This window comes from Topomyia yanbarensis, chromosome 2, assembly GCF_030247195.1.
Source record: "Topomyia yanbarensis strain Yona2022 chromosome 2, ASM3024719v1, whole genome shotgun sequence".
Lineage (NCBI taxonomy): Eukaryota > Metazoa > Arthropoda > Insecta > Diptera > Culicidae > Topomyia > Topomyia yanbarensis.
The window spans coordinates 100,052,331-100,071,497 of NC_080671.1; the positions used below are offsets into that span (position 1 = coordinate 100,052,331).

Here is a 19,167-nt window from a genome sequence, read left to right on the forward strand (position 1 = left end):
TATTTGAAGATTTATTGTTTTCAGGAAATGATAAATATGGCTCATGTATGTAAGATCTCGTAAAGCGAGGATATCACGATCAGGTACATAGGGTGGTTTTCTTCTGACTCGTAAGGAGTCTATTAATTGTGATCTGGCTTCACGATATTCAGTGCAAGACCAAACAACATGTTCAATGTCTTCGTAACCCTCTCCGCAAGCACATTGATTATCTTCTGCGATCCCAATACGGCGGAGATGCGCATTCAACGTATAATGGTTGGACATGAGTCTAGACATCACACGAATGAAGTTTCGACTTACATCCAACCCTTTGAACCATGCCTTCGTTGATACTTTAGGGATAATTGAGTGCAACCACCGTCCCAGATCTCCATTGTCCCATGATGTTTGCCAAACCCTAACCTTTCATTTAAAAAGTGAGCCTAATGACTTTTTTTTAACATGATGTCATTTTGAGACACCCTAATAGATGGCCTTGTTTATTCAGCAAACTTGCTTCAACTCATTTGTGTTATTATATTGTAGGGCATTGCGCAGGTAAACTTCACACATCTAAACAGTCGATACTTTGAACACCTCAACCTTGCTAAAGACATCACAAAGATACACCAAACTATTTGAGGGCCGTCAGTTTTGTATTCCTAAATACGGCTTTGGGACTCACTATGGTCAGCTTTCGATATGTGCTGAAAATTTAGTGCCAAGTTTTGTATTGACGTCGTAATAATCCAAAGAGAAAGAGGCTCACAATGTAACTAAGGTTCGATTAAAAATTTACTCCAGAACTAGTCTTATTATGCAGTGTAGCGCATTTCTCTGTACTTGACCCTTAAAGTGCACAGACTCTGGGTTTTACTATTAAAACCCGTCAGGGTAACAATTTAGCACTGGGTGGAAATACACCCTATCGTGTGTACTCTCTCCGTAGAGTGTATTGTTTACGAAAATTTATGCTCACCGCTGTTTCGATACCGTTCACTTTTCTTGTAAATTTTTATATAGTTTCGCGTTTGTGAAAGGTTTTTGCGTTCAGATAAGTGTAGTAATTCTTCTTTGACAATTGTACATAGTTAACATAGGGCTTAGATAGGCCACCGCTCTCCTACTGCTGAAATATGTGTACTGGTTATGCTGCACATGGGTAATGACAGCTATGCGGCGGTACGGTTTTTTGGTGTTGGTATTTTTCGGTCGAGGTGGAAGGCGGCCATCGTGTGAGAGGAGTGAGATAGTGACAGGCCACGGTAAAATACAGACGTCCCCGTTACATCAGTTCGGGACAGCTTCCAGCCACAATAGCCGTAGTGCGAAGTGCGCGTGTGTGACGGAAAGTTATCCGTCGTAAAGTGCCGGCCCGTGGTTTGTACGCTTGTTTATTTTGTGGTGCTGGATCACCGTCGGGGGGAAGCTAATCATCAAGGAATTTTCGCTTCCCCGGCTAACCGCAAAGGATCCAGACGCACCAATCCGCCCTCGCTGGGAAGGATAAGCCGAACGAGCTTTGCTCTCCTTCCCAGCTAATAGCCAAGGAGGGTGAAGCAGGGTGGACAACGGCTCCCCCTGGGAAGAACACTGCGGTGTCTTCCGGGATTCTTTGCGGGGAGCAAAGAATCCGGTGATTCATCACCACCGTCGCTAGGGAGGTTCCAACAAAGGAGCCAAGCTCACCTCCCTAGCTAAAAGACAAGGACCACTGCCGGAGCAGCCAACGAAGCCAACGACCAAAGGAGAACGCGGCCGTTGTTGTCCCGGCCGGTCGGAGGAAACCGCCCGCCTGTCCGCCCGCAGCAGTGAATCACCAGCAGCCGTAGTGAAGTGGAGAGTTGGAGGACAATAAAGTCGGTAAATTTAGTAATTTATTTTGTTTTGTTTACCCTTTTTTGTTGTTACGAAAATCTGAAATTCTGTAGAGGCAATCCCCTACTTACACTATAAATATTGATTCCGTAAGACACTAGTTACACTATTACCAGGTTCGGACAATACAGTCAACATGCTGCTCCAAATTTCACATTTGCCTCGTCGTTTTTGAAAGATTTTCTGAAAATCAGTTTTGGGTTTATTTATAGTAGTACCGTAAAACGGGGTATCTTTGATCACTGGGGTAAGTTTGATCAAGTGAGACATTTTTCAGTAACGTTCAATAAGATTATTCTCTCTAACAAAATCATCAAAACAAAATACAAACCATATTCTAAACATGCTCAGCATCTACCGGCAACGATTATTTAGTCATTTAATATACCTTTTATGAACAAAATTCAAATTGAAAATGATACAACTTTCATGCATCGTTCCAATCTGTTCAAACAATTCCTTGTATATTAATAAAATCAACCAACTTCAACTGAACTGAACACTTTTCTAGAAACCGTAAATTTTTTTGTCCAATAATTTATTTAAAAAATCCAAGATTTTTTCGCTAACTATTTTATATCAGCTATTTTCCCGAAAAAGATCGATGAAAGTCGGCCGTACCCTTCCAGGGAATTTTGTTTTCTTACGGGACTTTATTAGGCCATAAAATCGCCTGCAGATATACAATTTACAAAACATTTGGAACGTTATTTCTTTTTTCGATAGATATATTTTGCTGATCAAAGTTACCCCGAAAACAACGAATCAAAATTTACAACAAATTTATTTTATTTTTATAGTAAAACGAAATAAATTACCAAACAATTTGCACGTTTTCAATCTATTGGTGCCAGTACTTGTTTTAAAAATTCTAACAGTTACATCTGATCTGATGTGAAGAAAGTTATACGAAAAAGTGTAGAAAAAAAATGATCAATGTTCCCCCATTTTACGGTAGTACATTTTGTGAAATACAATACAAAAAAATGCGATTTCGTACCATTAGTACAACAGAGGTTATTCGCATTTTAGAAAAATTCTCAGCAATTTTTTTTGAAAAGTGAGCCCAGTAATGAAACGATTGAAGTATTCTACACTAAATGTAGTGCATAACTTCAATTATTCCAGCAAACATGAGCACTGAAGGATTAAATAAACATTCGGATAAATAAACGAATCTATCATTTTTCAAAAATGGTTGACTTGAGAATGTCTTACGTTTTTGAGTACAAAAACTTTAAAAATGTTGTTTCGTGTTAAGCTAGAGTCAATTGTCGTTTCAGGAGTCACCAAAATATTAATCAAATTTTATAAACTGAATCAGAAATACACTCCGAATAACGCCAGCACTATTTTTTGGTTACTCGTCCAATTGAAATGCTCCTATCAAAACGGGGCAAAACGTAGCGAGCGAAAGGGCACAGTTCTATCTTGAGTTGGGCGATGGTCGGACTCGCAGCCAGCACTGTTCCTTACTAGTTCGGAGATGTAACCAGTGGAAATGCTTTACAGTCTCTGACAAAATAGGCGTAAAATCGTGCTCGTAAACTCTTCAACAGTTCGTAGGGCCCGAAACCGTTCACCCGTGCCCGCTCCTTTGTATCACTCCCTACGTTGTAAGTCATCAAATTAGCTTGGCGTTTTATGGCTTCATCATCCGCAGATACCATACGACTGGCGGGATCATCGTAAAAAATAAGGTGTGAAATGAAAAAACATGACTCACCTGAACATACTCGGCGCAGATGTCGATGCTACCGACAAAATCGCACACATTATCCACCGTCCAGGAGCTGAGTTCTTCGATCCGGGCGTGACACTTCCGCGGTGCGGTTAACCCCAGCGGCGAATCCGACGGTTGGCTGTTGGTGGAGCTGGGTGCGGGTGAGCCTTCCGGTTGGTTCCGACTAGGTGACAGTTTTATCCGTTTCGCCATCGACGGTGCCGAACTGAGGTCCAGTGGGAATGTGGAGAGGCCCTCCGTAGGCCGAGTTGGTGATTTTAGTGGTGAGATCGCAGGAACTGGCGCCGCCGGTGGTTGAGTCGGATAACTGGCCGCCAGATGGTTGGGCAGCAGCCCGGGCAGGTATCTTGGTGGAAAGGGTGATGGGAACTGGTTCGCCAGCGAGGCTCGCGGAGGAGGTGACGAGTTGCGAGATCCGGCGGAAAGTTTCTTCAGACCGCCGTCTTCCGGTTTGAGGAGATTTTGGATACCGGATTCTTTGGCGGCGCGAGCCTGCAGGGGAGATATCGGGTTGTAATTGGGCTGTTCGGATACGATTACTGTTGGTGTAATTTACTTACCAGTGCAACCAGAGCCTGGGTACTGCTCATATCAATCAGTGGTGGAAAGACCGCCGACTGGAATGGTAGACCCGGAAACAACGAAGACATAATACTCGGATTAGGTACCTGTTGCGTTGGAGAGAGAAACAAAACGGGTATGGGTTCCAATTAGTGCCGGGCTGCATCGCTGGAGGAAAGTGCCATCGTAAATTGCTTAGCAAATTGAAACTCACTTGAGCGGAGGTAATTGGACTGCTTTTCTTACTGCCTAGGGAGTTCTCTATGAACGATTTTGGCTGATTTATTCGCATTTTTGGCTCTAGAAATGGATTCTTCACACTCGATTGGCTGCAATTATGAGAGATGGTGAATGAATGTTTTCGATTGGATTATTAGTGATCGATGGGAACTTACTCGCCGGTACCACTGTTGGAGTTATTGTTGTTGTTGTTGTTGTACTTGGCGGCCAGACTGCGCATAAAGTCGGAATAGTTGCGGGCCTGGAACTCGGGTCGGCTACCGGCCATGGCCGAGTTGGGGGACGGAAGCAACCCGCTGGTTGGAATACTGCTCGGAAACGCCACATCGGTGGCGTGCATTGTCTGCGGTGGGGTCCCGGAGAACGATGACGGTGTCACACTTCGTGATCTGTAAATTGAACAACCAGTAAGATGTTAGTACGGGAACGCAGTGCGAAGGAGCGTCGAAAAGGGGTCGGACAGACAAAAACAAATTGAATTAAGAAAATTAATTAACCTTGTCTCTTGCTGTGCCGTGAGGCAAACCTTCTCTTCCCGAATGACAGACCAAACAGAACAAATAAAGCGTTGAAAGTGTGGTTCAATAACCGAAAAAGGTTCCGGTGCGGCTGTGGACCGGACAGGTGCGACACGGGGGCAAAACCGTTTGGTGTGAAATTATCGTCATCATCGGTGAGTGTTCGCCGACTTTCGGCCGACTGGATTTGATCTACTTTAGATGGATTGGGAAGGCCAGTGGACAGACAGACAGATCATAACATGCAACCCGTTCAAAGGCCAGCCGTCGCATTCGATTTGGTTCCAGAGGGTATAACTGTCGCAGCCGATGATGATGCTCGCTCGCTCGTTCGGTCGGTCGGCTTTTATTACCATTTCCAAAAATGACAAAAGAGCTCTAATTAGCCCGGGAGCAAGCGACCATGCGATTGTTGTTGCTGTTGGTCATCATCAGAAATTCCACCTCGAGTGGATAGCGTTGATGGTAGGAACAAAGATGAAGAAATAGAAGTGTCTGACACGATCGACCAGAAAGCCAAAGCCTCCGCCCGGGGGTCGCTCGTATGTACGTGTAGAAGCAAGAAGAGGCAGAAAGAAAACAAACAGTTCATGTGGTCCGAGCGAGTTGGTTTTTAGTCGAGCGCCGCCACCGCCCGCGAGGACAAGTTCTGTAGGCTGACAACAGGTAGTGCCGGTCTGCTCGCAGAAGTTCATTAACATGTGGTCGATGTTTCTCCTTTTGCGGTCGATCAACGAGTCAGGTGATCTTCCGGGTTGAAAGGTTTCGATCGAATAGATTCTTTTCTGTCGCGTCGGTGGGCTTTTGATCGCGTTGATTGGTATGACCGTGATTGTCTGCTTTAAGGTGTAGTACTTGTTTCGGACCAAGCTGAGATTACCGACGTTTGCTTCGCGTTGACATTTGCGAAGGGTTTTTTGCTCAATTTCGCGTGAACGAGAACTGCCGCTTTCAGCATAATAGTCCCACCTGCATTATTTTTTTTTGTTTAAAGGTTAAGATTTGTTCTAAAATTTAAGAAAAATTAATAAAATTAAGTGGTTTGTTAGAACCAATTACAAAAAAAATATCAAGTCGTAATGTCCCATCTTACAAATTGCGGCATAACAGTCCCACTGGCGAATCAATACAAAACTAATGTAAAAAGTGTTTGTTATTCACGTAATTTTTTTTCGTTATTTCATTTAGTAAAATAGAATAGTAGCAACATAAATCTCGAGTACTTTTTCAAATGGACGTAACTAACATTGAGAGCCTCTCTTTGTTTACTTTCTCTTTCGTTTATTACGACGTCATTACAACACTTTGTACTAATTTTCCAGTACATATCGAAAGCCGACGGTTTTTACTACAATATTATGCAAAGAGTAGAGTAGTAAATGTTGAAATGGCCGAGTAATGAACAGAAGAGAAAGACCTCAAAGAGAATCTCTCATTGTTACTTACGTCCATTTGAAAAAGTACTCGAGAAATCATTATTTTATTTCGAAGAAATTAATAGTAAAGGAAAAATTATTTCTGTGTTTTTTCAACATGTGGAAGATTGTTCCAGAATTGTTTTTTGCTCTCTTCAATAACTGGCAAAATTGTGCTCAGTAGTGCATTCTTTCGGTTCAGATCTATTCCGCGCGGTGCTTTCAGTGGCTTGAGAAAGTTTTCCAAATGAAAGTTGCTACCAGTTATTATTTTCAGCTGCTTTTTTAAAAACGGAATGCAATGTTCTAAGTGGCAGTTTGTTTCAACCGAGCTGCTATAACTAAACTGATAGCTTCCTTTTTTCAAAACTACTTGTCGGATATTCTCGATGTATGGGCGTGGATGAAGTTGATTCAGTGTATACTGAGAAGCAACTAGCGTTGTTTGGAAAATATGATCGTGTGTCATATCGAGAACTTCAACCTTTTTCTTTGCCTCTCCAACTACAGTTTTAAAATCCGAATATGTTACTATCGGACTACCTGTATTGTTTCGCATTCGTTTCTCTACTGCGGCATGAAAACTGTCGGCTGACATGAATGTGTGTCTAGATTCAAAGAACTTCAGAACTAATTTCTTCACCTTAACTGAATCCGAATGCAATAGAAGAATTAGATGAAGAAATAGATTCCAGTTCTAATTCTGTCCGGAACAATTGTCTAACCAGAGCGTAATTTTAATCGAATCGCCATATCTTTTTAGTACGCGATGGAAGCAACTGGTTATATCGCAAGCGGACCGTCCACTGACTGATTCTTCCCAAAGGCATGCCACTACAGGATATGTTCGGGTGTACTTTCCGACAGGAGCAAAGGTTTCGTTGAATACCAGCAACCGCTGAGAAAAACCACGCTTTTCTTCGATTGGATGACCAGAATCTTTACAGTGTTCGGATGCCGCAACGCAGTTTCACAAACGAAATGTTCATTGCTTTTATTTGCCGAGAATATGTCGTGTAGCTCACTTCAAAATCATGCGTATCCTGAAAGCTCTGATGCATGGATTTTTCAGTGAGATCAGATGGCAAATAAAGTCGATTTGGGGTATGTTCACGTCGGTAGTGCGATATCGTTGGGTTGTATGTATAGATACTTTTTAACGGGATTATCAATAATATACCGGTTCCTTGTTCGTTTTGTGACAGGAATACGCTGGACTCTTTCGCGGATAATCGCGCTCTGACCCGAGGCGTCTTGTTTCCAGAATATGTTGTGGGCAATCACTCGATCCTCTTTTGACACGTTTTCCCAGCACATTTTCCGGCAATCGCAAAGAAGTAGCTTTACTTTATGGGCTGCTCGGCGTTTTTTTGCATTGAGTTTCTTTTTTATTTCTTTCGAGGTTCTTTTGCGGTTGTTCTTGCGTGTTATTTTTTCCCCGAAGAAACTTCCATCAGAGTCCACCGGATCCTCTGATTCAGAAGATGGTTCGATACGTTGATGATTAGATGAAAATTGAAATTGATTCCGATTTTGTGCGAAACGTTCACATACTCCATCGACTGAATCAAAACCTAGAAAATCTTCATCCGAACTTAGCTCACTGCCATACAACTTTAATAAATCTAATGCTGACATAGTGAATTCAATATAATATACCACAGAAAAATTCAAAACAAATTATGATGCGTGCTGTTGAAATGTGTAAACAATGCACTCTATGATGACGTTTCCGAAGCCATAGTACATAGACAATGAGACTGTTATGCGTATATTCAGCAGACTATGCTAATGAATTGCAGCATAATCGTCCCACACTCATTTTTCATTAAATATGCGTCATTTTTTAACCCTTTTATTTAAGTTATAAGAGTTTAGTGCTAGATGCATAGAATGCGTTGAAAAAATCTAGGGATTCCTGCTGATTCAAGAAGCATCAAATGAAAACAGCGAATAATTTCAAATGCGTTTTGCTCGGCTTAATGATTTTGCAAATGGGACTGTTATGCTGAAAGCGGCAGAGAAAAGCTTCATGCATGCCACGAAAATGAAAATGGCATCACTGATTTTTTGGAAAGTACTTCTCGATGGATTTTGAAAATATGAATATTTTTCTTCCGGATTCCTACCAACAATAACATTCTTTAATATTAGTTGCCTCTAAATTATCAATGAAATTATCATTTTTTGCGAAAAAAGAACTTCTGGAACAGAATTTTTACATTGCCAGAGATTGCGGTCATGTTCCAGGAAAAAATTATATGCACAGCACAAAAAAGTCTTGTAACTTTACGTCTTGCCAGATGCACATAAATTTACATTTAATTACATGTAAAAATGTGAGTTGTTCGGCTTTCCCTAGATTATTCAGTCTGATTTTTACATGAAAAGAGTCACAATATTTAATTTTACATATCAGAACATGTAAAATCCTATTATCAGACAGAAAAATGCGTCACTGCGTTGTTTACATCAAATGTAATTTTCATTTTTTCTAAGAGTGTGTTTTTGCGGATAAGTTTGCCGATAATCCGATGATCTGGTAAGCAATCTGCAGCTGTGGCTGGAAGATTCCAATTTGCATCACAATCAACAATATGAACGGACAGTTATATACGAATGTCTGAAAAGTGTATATCGCCATTCACTAGGTGTTACAGGGGCCCCGTCATGCTTTGGCTATACATAGACGTCATTACGAAAGAGCTAAACTTCCCTAACTGCCAGGAATTCGAAGGGTATTGAGGTACCTATCCAGGCATTCTTGCACATACTGGTTGATGTTCGCGGTTGTGATATTTCTTTGCGATCTACGACAGCTTAATGTGTTTGAAAATCTCTGCCACCTTTTCTCTTCCAATTGACGTAAGTCGACAGTCCGGCTCGATTTTTAGCTCGATGCAAGGTTGTAGACGACACTCCCAGCTAAGGAATTCCACGAAGGTCCGTCCAAAAATCTCTAAAATCGTGACCGACCATCTTAGATTCCGATTAAACTTTACAGGTTCAACCGGCATGGAAGACTAAACATTTTTCACAGTCAATAAGATTATTTTGACTCAAGCGTAATTTTTTAAAAGGGCGTAAACGTTTCTACATGCAATAATTTCAAATGTTTTGTTCGATTAAACTATTTTAAACAGTAAAATTATCTAAGAACGAGTTACAGGTAGTGAATATTTGTGCACGAAAAAAATATACACTGAAAAAAATGTGTCATTTTTCACAAAAACAAAAATTTATGATAAAAATTTAAATTACAAAAAATCCCATTTTTCTAATTTTTTAAATTTTGTCAACAAAAATCTAAAGAGAAAGGAAATATTTTGAATGTGGTTTCATGATGGAGAAATTATCAGCAAAAAAGTTTTTCTAACAATAGCTTTATACAAGTTTTGCCTTTCTCATATAGAAAGGTTATGCAATCACTCTGAACATCGTCAACTTAATCCCGGCCGGAGGGCCGTCTTTCATATGCCATTCTACTCAGTTCGTGGAATTGGGCAAATGTCTGTGTGTGCGTATGTATGTATGTATGTATGTATGTATGTATTTATGTATGTATGTGACCAAAAATATGCACATCGGTTACTCGGAGATGGCTCAACCGATTTCATCAAACTTAGTCTAAATGAAAGGTACAACGTTTCCATAGGCTGCTATTGAATTTTATTAAATTCCGAGTTCCGGTTCCGGAGTTACGGGTTTAAGAGTACGGACACACAGCAAATTCACATTTTTGCCTTTTTTCTGTAGAAAGGTTATGAAATCACTCGGAACATCGTCAACTTAATCCCCTTAATTTTTTGACTTACATAGTTTTTCTGTATTTTAACAGGGTCGTAGTTAGGGGGATACGGTGAGCCCCCCCGCATCACTCAACACCCTTCCCTAAACCGCCCTCTCCTCATCAAGTACCTCTCAACGCGAATAAAATCTTCTAATTCCTCTAGAATAAATTTTTCTAGTGGGTCTGAAAAACCAGGGCAAAATTTGGTTTGAAATGATTTTGAATTGAGAAACTAATTTAAAATTTCTTAACAAGTTGAAATTTTTTTGACGGGGTCCAAATCCCCGAACCCTTCTTTTGGATTCGCCGCTGGTTTCAAGTGTTTCAGCGTCGACATATAGCGACTCAAGTTCATAGCTGTCAATTCATTGTACTTATGTGTAAATCGCACTAAATATTGAATAGACATTTCCACCATTATATTAAACATAACCAACCATGGAATCGTAGTTTGGATAAATGAGAAAGGCACAATTGCACCACTAGGTGTATTAAAATGGGTTTTTAAATTTCATACTAATTGACATACAAAACTGTAATTTTACTACAGAATATAATTCTAAGTATCATTTTAAATCAAAATGCATTTAACAAATATCTCCCAAATTGCGACAGTTTTCGAGATATTTGGAATTTTGCTCCAACAAAAACAATTAATTCATATAGTTATGTCCTTTTTAAAAGTTATTCGCGTTACCCCATCATAAATTGTCAAAAGTCTAATGTTTATCGTTTTAAAGACAAAAAAGAAGCCTTTTCAGTGTATTTGGATCATGGAGAAGCTTCTAATAAAAAAAATCCTAACAACTTTTGACAAATTTTTATAATTCATACTATTTGCAGTCAAAAGTACAATTTTATTTTTGAATATGATTCCAAACGCCATTTTAAATCAAAATGCTTATAACAAAACATTTCTCATTGACATCAAGGCGAAATTGTAAACCATTTGAAAGCTATACAAAAACAACCAAAATATAATTCAATTATATAGTTCAATCATCAGATCCTATGGTTGAATCATATTTTGATTGTTTTTGTATAGCTTTCAAACGGTTTACAATACCGCCTTGATGACAATGGTAAAATTATAGGAAATGTTATGGGCCTTACGAAAAACTAATTGTTGACGATGGAGAAACGCGAATAACTTCTGAAAAGGTCGTAATAAAACAAAATAATTGTGCTGTTAAAACAAAATTTAAAATATCTCGATAACTACTACATTTCAGATTTTTTTTTGTTATGAGAATTTTGATTTAAAATGGCGTTTAAATAAAATTGTACTTTTGACTGCAAATAGTATGAATTACAAAAAATTGTCAAAAGTTGTTGTTAGGAAAACTTTTTTATTAAAAGCTTCTCCATTATCCAAATACACTGAAAAAGCTTCTATTATGTCTTTAAAACGATAAACATTAGACTTTTGGCAATTTATGATGGGGTAACGTGAATAACTTTTAAAAAGGACATAATTACATGAATTAATTGTTTTTGATGGAGGAAAATTCCAAATATCTCGAAAACTATCGCATTTTGGAAGATATTTGTTAAATGCATTGTGATTTAAAATGATACTTAGAATTATATTCTGTAGTAAAATTACGGTTTTGTATGTCAATTAGTATAAAATTTAAAAACATGTATAAAGTTATTGTTAGAAAAACTTTTTTGTTGATAATTTCTCCATCATGAAATTACATACAAAATGTTTCTTTTCTCTTTAGATTTGTTGATAAAATATAAAAAATTAGAAAAAATGGTTTTTTTTTTGCAATTCGAATTTTTATCATAAATTTTTGTTTTTGTGATAAATGACACATTTTTTTCCGTGCATATTTTTTCGTGCAGAACTATTCATTACCTGTATTTCGTTAACAGATAGTTTTACTGTATAAAATAGTGGAATCGAACAAATTTTTTTTGAAATTATTGCACATAGAAACGTCTACGCCCTTTTGAAAAATTGCTCTTGTATCAGAATATTGAAATAGCCAGAAAAAATCATGGAGATTCATAAACCGAACACAAATGTAAAGTTTCGTTCGAATTGACGATGGTCATATTTTGCGGTCGGCCGGTTTCTCATGGGATCCCTCAGCTGGCTTGCGACATCTCGGACGGAGAGCTTGAGGTTTCTTTTGAAACAACTGGCCACTCTTTTTGTCGATTTAGCGACCTCGGACTTTCTATTTTCTTCCGATTCAGTCTTCCTGGCTATCGATGAATGTTTTCCGAACATTTATTACATTTCTGTCAGTTGATGTGACCACATTGAACAGTTTCGCCTACTTGGTGTGAGAGTAGTTCGGATTTTCACGATGCGCGAGCAAATTTTTTTTTTTATGAAGTGGAATTATCTAACAATTAAATTTACATATCAACTTATTTTTTTCATTACTTCAGTTTTCTTTGCAATTTCGTCATGCAAAAATATACACATGAACAACGTTTCCAAATTTAGAAATTTTGAATAAAAAATGACCGTTTTTGTCTAAAATTATTTCAAAACATTATATTTCAAACCCTACGCTGCCAAAATAATCAAAGAAAAATTGTTGTCAACGATTGTTAATGTGTTATACCGTCAAGTCGCCAGTCACCGTACGTTTAAGCGAATTTGGCATGACTTCAAGCCCTATTTTTGTTTCAAAATAACCGCTCTCATAGTCACCGTTAAAATATATTTATAACATGTCACAATTTAGAATAATATAATATAGATCTCCCCGTTTACAGTTCCGGTAGCCACGAACGGCGCACGCCAAATCATGTATTTATTGGCAAACTTTGAAAGTTTCTGTTTCCTTTCACTTGTGCCAAACGGTGAAGAAAAGTAGTCCTGGAAGCTTGACCTTGACGTAAGTCTCATCATCCATGATGACGATTCGTCAGCATCGGGGTGTACAGTTTCCGGGCCCGTAACTTTCCCACGACAGACTTGGGCAGATTCAACTTTTTGGCCACATCCCTGGACGAAGCATTGGGATTCTGTTTAAACGCATTCACTACACACTTGTGATCCTGATTAGTAGTAGAACTTCCATTCTGACCGTATTTCTCCTTCCGTTTGGTGTTCAGAGTTTATCAGTAACGTTTAGTCACTCGACTCACTGTTGACTGCACGATTCCGAGTTGTTTTCCAATGTCCCGAATGAGAGAGTTGAGAAATTTCCAGGTGAGAATTTTTTGGGTGGCAGAGTTTTTCCCGTGATGCAATTTGATGTGGGACACCCTTTAATTTCAATCGATTTCTGGACTTTTCTACATAAAAAATACTAGCTTTGGGCAGCCGTATTAAACTTTCTTCCGAGTTATATATACAGTCTTGAATATAAACAAAATTCAAAATTGAAGCAAAACGAGCATGATAGCGTACCGTGCGGTTGTAGTAAATTCCAGCAATAAATTTTTCAGACCATTTTACATAAAAAAAACCTATTTTAATCCACTTAGCGGTGTATCTCTCTCCGTTAAAAAGTTAGTTCTATGCGGTCATAGGTGGAACTAAAATTTTCTAATCAAAAGATAACTCGTATGATGTACTACAATTCTTCTGAATATACTATTGAGCTACCATTATTTCACAAAAATGTATAGTTCGTGGGAATCGAGTACACAACCATACACTGCTAGGCCCCACGCAAAACTGACTCAGACATCACTTCGCAAAAAGTTTAATAACTTCTTTTAACAAAGTCAGATTGACTAGCAGTCTTCGGTAAAGTTGTTGATAATTAAATTATCTATCTTATTTTCACTTACAGTGATAATATGATGCATACAGCGCCACCTAGCGGCGAAAATGCGAGCTAGTGGGTTTTCTCCATATAAATTCCCATACAATAAATACCCATATAAATCCCATACAAACTTCAGGCACGCTAGACTTGTCCGATTTGCTTCAAATTTGGAGCAAGTGCTCCAGGTGGCATTATGAATCGACTCAGGGGTGTACCGATAGGGGTCATTTTTTACTTGTCACTCTATTCACCAGCCTGTGTATATATTTCTTAGACGTCCAAAAACTCACAAATGTAGGCCTAACTCAAATCATGTCGAATTCAAACAAATACCTCTCCGGTACCCAGGTGGTATAATCATAAACATTTTAGATATTTTCGAAAGACTATAATTATAAGAAAAAACTAAAATAACTGGCTGATGATTCAAAAGCTATTGTCACTGCATGACAGGCCTCGATGATTACTAAAATTGAAATCTGGAATGTGTGAATGAAAGCCTTTCGTTATGTTTGAATGTGGTGGGGCGGTGAAAATTGAAGAATGTACACAGCAAAAGTTAGTCATCAAAGATATCATACTGCAGTCTTCCCCGAGATGGATTATAGTATAGGTGTTAGCATTCGGCGTGTTTGAGTGTGTTGGTTTGTTGATAGTGAAATTAATCATGGCGTTTTGGATCGCGGAACATAACATGAACAAAATCGACCATTCGAAACGAAACTTGTAAGCACGTGGTGAAAATAAGTATAGCGACCATGCCCGCAAAAGGTAAATATTTTCATAACTAATCAATCAGAATCACATGTTTTTGTTTTCTCCGTCTTATCTTCTTGTTCGCTCGAAAAATGTGACAGCCGCACGAACTCATAGAAAAATGGTGACACCGGTACATCTCGAGTCTTCCCTGTGTATGCAAAGTTATCACGAACATCTGTACCCGTCGTTCAATGCAATGTGAATGTGGAACGCGAAATGTCGTTTATCGTCTGTCACTATCATTTAGTGAAATGGCATCGAGACAAGAAAGCGTTTGTGACCAAAACTTGGACAAAAAAATGGGAAATCCTGGTACATCGCACAATGACATTGCCAAATCGTCAAAAAATGGGGAAATCTACCGTCAGGTACTCAGGAACTACAATAGCACGTTGCAAAGATAAGTTGATTCCGGAGGAATTAATGTTCGCAATTAGTTTCGCAGCGGAAGGCAGTGATAAATGCGTTCAAGTACATACCTCAAACATCCCAGTTTGATGTATTGTAAAACGAGTGAAAATGTCTCCATCGTTCGCGCAGAAAGCGAATAAAAGTAAGGATTGAAATCATTTAGAGTAGGCATTACTCCAAATTCTAGCGACAAGCAAAATAAGAGTGCAAAAACGAATGCGCTGAACTTGTACGATGGGCGATGAAACATACTGTAAAGCTGATTTTAAACATTTCAAGCAAAAAAATGTCAAAGTTTCACAAAAAGTTTCTCGTTTGGCAGGCAATATGTGGTTGCGATCTCAGAAACGATGTTTTCATCACAACCGGTACGATTAACACACAAATTTACATGCAGAGTATTTGAATAAACAACTTTTACCATTTTGTTGGTAATATTTAATGGTCAAAACAGATCGAAATAATGATTTGAATGGAAGCAATCATGTGAAAAAATCATACAAATAAATGAATAATTAAATATGGTAATTATATAATGCTTCAATTTTATTTTTAGGTGAATTGAATCGGTTTTCTACTTTCCCCTTAAGATCAAGTGACTCAGAAAATTATCCTGAAAAATTCTGTGGATGACTTCAAGGCTTTGCGATGAACACATTCTGAAATATTTAGGAATGAAACGTACGTGTTTGTAGTACAGTTACTGTGTTGACAGAATTAATAAAACTCTGTGATGTATTTAACCATCTAAAAACCATAATATCATTCTTATATAAAAAAAACCTAGTTACAATTTTCGGCAATGTGGAAATCACATGTTGAACAAACTTATTATAGGGTTGTTTTTTGAAGTAGTATACTTCTAACGTTTCAACATAGGAGTCCTGTTCAAAATTTTCTGCCGCAATTTTATCCGATTTTTTAAACGTTTTACTGGTTGAAAAAATAAGACTATTGCGCTATCTGACTGGAAATACGTACAACATTTTTTATACAATTCCAAAGAATGTATAATTACTAAAAAATAACGGAAATAATAGATTTTATGAAAGCAGTAATTATCAGAACCATGATTGGTCGGTACAATTCGACCAAGCAGCGAGCGTTGCTAGGGCAGCTCCTTTGTCATCGAATGAACTGCGACACATATAAAAAGGGAACATAAGAAAAATTTGTTAGTTTGTGAACGCGTAGCAGCTGCTGTGTTTCATGTCAGTTCGCATTCTTCGGTGGTAGGTAACACATCCCGTGACTCCGATTCTAATGATGCACTGTTTCATGCATACACAGAAGATTCAATGATGACACACCACAGAAAAAGCAGAAAGCTCTGACTGAATGGATTAGAGATGGGGCAGTTTGGTGTGAGAGGACCGCCTTCTCTTGCTCATGAATTTATATTTGGCTTCAGGTGCGTGTTCAGATAAATTCACCACGTCGCGCGCGTTCCAGAGTGGCTCTTTGGTTCGTTTTTATCTGGCAAACAGTAGTGCGGGTGTGACTGACAATTAGATAAGCACTGGTTGTTTCGTTGTGTAAAGGAGATGATGTTGGCTTAACGGATGCTGACGGGGATTTCTGTTGATGATTTGATAGTCGATACTTCGTAAAACTTATTTACGAGTTTCTAGGGCTTTTGTACACTACCCCAGGAAACTTAAGATACTCGATTCTCGGGGCAAACTGGGAAAAAGTTTTACGTATCATCAATGTTTAAAGACAGATAAATAACGATGTGTAAAACCAGATTAAAGCATGGCGGGATTTTTACATCCACATTAAGACCGGTTTGGTTTATGTGCGGCTAGACGACGCAATGTGCATTTTACTTATTTTGCTTGCGAATATTGCGGCTCAACAAGTGAAAAGCTCCACTAAAAATCATGTCCTGGTACTGCATTCGTTATCGACTATCATTCGTGACAATTGCAGGATTATTGCGAAAATTCCACTCTAAGAAACCTGCTTGGTTAAGGTTTTTACATGTTAATATTTAGTTTGGGGTAAACGGGTAAATCCATTAGAAATAACGAAATAACTGGTTTTAATACCACCTATCAGAAGATAGTCAAAATTGTAGCAAGTGTATTCTAAAGTGTAATTCTACTTCACTTCGGTTCTGTCTCTGACATTACCCACCCATCTTTTTCAGTTTGAGTGAAATCGCAATCTGAACGTAAGGAGATATAGGAAATAGTATTTCCCATATTAATTTCCATACAAATTTTAAAAGCAATGCGCAAATGTGGGACCAATTACCCCACAATTTACATAGCGTGTTTGGACCACAAAATGAACTCAAAAAGTGCTGTACTGAAAAATATCATATGTCGAGCCACTCTAATGCGCATCTCCGGCGTACTGGACTCATGGAGAGAGGTCTTTGCGCTTCCCTTCACGATCGTCGCGATATCGAACATGTTAGGCGTGTTTTGGAATTCAACATTGCTCAACAATTGGTCATCGATGACCAAATTGTTGAGTTAAACATGGCCGCCGAAATATTTTTCTGAGCGGAAGAGAAGGTTTTCGCTCTGTTGTGATACAAAAAAACAGATGCAACATTTCATGCTGGAGAGCTGCGATATTCATACCCTCTCCTGATTGAGCGGCAAAGAGAATTAAAATTTACCTCCACCAGGGCTGCCGTATACACAGATTTTTCATTAATATCACAAATATATTAAATTTTTTTTTGAATACAGGCATTTTTGCACAGATGGCATGAAAACAGTTTTAGGTTCAAAATTAAATTAAGAATAATATTTGCATTTGCATTCCATAGAAGCATCACACAACACATACGAATGTATTTCTATATTTTAATCATCACAGACCGTTAAAGATTGTTTAGGTGAAATAACGATTTCAAAATGGCATCACTATCCCTTACAAAATTACCAAACGAGGAAACAACGAAAACGCGGACATCATCTCGGGTCGTCGTGTAGTGGTTTTTGTTAAAGAAAAATAGCTTTTGAAGAGTTTGGTCGAATATCACTATTCTGTTACCGTTAGTGGAAGCTTTCTGAGCTCTTAATGCACCAACGGATCCTTTCCTCCTGACGAGGAATTCGCCACGTCCAGTATTATTTGGATCCGTCAGCCTCCACTATATTGTATTTCTGTACGAACAAGTCGGTGTTTTGCTATCGTCAGTAAACGATTTCACGGAATCCTATGTGATTTCACAGTTCCTGCCAAATTCTGTGTGACTGGATTTGTCCGATTATGAAAACAAACCGAAATTTATTGCCACTGTTACGCTTTCAACGGCTTGGTCGCTCCTGCACGATTTCCGGTTCAATCTTTCTGTTATTGTCAGCAAGAATACGTCCGTATGTTCTTGGATTGGAACATAGTGCTTCCACCGAAATCGATTCGGGATTTAAATGCGAAGATGTGGAATGGATACCATAACAACCCCAAAGCGGTTTACTCAGGAATTTCAACGATGATTTACATTTAACTTCCTTGACCTGATTCAAAGTCTGTACTAACAGGTTATCGTGCTCAATAAAATTACAAATTACAAATTTACACGATTGGAGAAACTTGGCTGCTGATTTTTTTGATCACGCCGAGTTCGCTGAGTCTGGTTGTAACAACATCTCTGTAATCCACAATAAAAAAGACAAAATCTGTGCAGCGAGTGCAGTATATAAGGAAGCAAAACGAAATCTGTTTCACCAAGAAAATACCAACGAAAAATTAAAAAATATCTGCTCAGAAAAATGTATCACTTATTTCATCTCTATGTACCATGACAAAAGAAGGAAGAAAGGTTTATTTCCTTGTAACGAATCGAATGATAGATTATAAGGGTTTCTCAGATGACTCGAAAAATAAATATTCGCAACGTTATTTAAAACTATTAGGTGGTATGTTTATTATTAATAATTCTACTGCTGTTTAAAAACCAAACCAAATTGGATTGACAAGCTACCAGTATGCCGGCTTGTCCCGTGTGGAGCCTAAGTTCAGACTCAATAATAAGAATTTGGAATGTGCTGAGAAATCGTTTCAAACCAGTTTGCCGTCAATTCGACAATCGAAGAGTTACCTGTTGAACAGCTTGGCCCCGAATTGCTAAGCTGACTTTCGGTTTGATTCAGGGCAGATCCGC

At 38.5% G+C, this 19,167-nt stretch overlaps 1 protein-coding gene across 1 annotated transcript in view; it reads right to left on the bottom strand.

Annotated features, from left to right (window-relative positions):
- Positions 1 to 19,167, bottom strand: part of LOC131678987 (myb-like protein I) — a 457,888-nt gene that overhangs the window by 162,549 nt on the left and 276,172 nt on the right. The window contains exons 4-7 of the mRNA XM_058959495.1: positions 4,561 to 4,794; positions 4,380 to 4,494; positions 4,165 to 4,272; positions 3,587 to 4,096 (exon numbers count right to left, since the gene is read on the bottom strand). Coding sequence (XP_058815478.1) covers positions 3,587 to 4,096; positions 4,165 to 4,272; positions 4,380 to 4,494; positions 4,561 to 4,794 — 967 coding nt within the window. The remainder of the gene's footprint in view (positions 1 to 3,586; positions 4,097 to 4,164; positions 4,273 to 4,379; positions 4,495 to 4,560; positions 4,795 to 19,167) is intronic.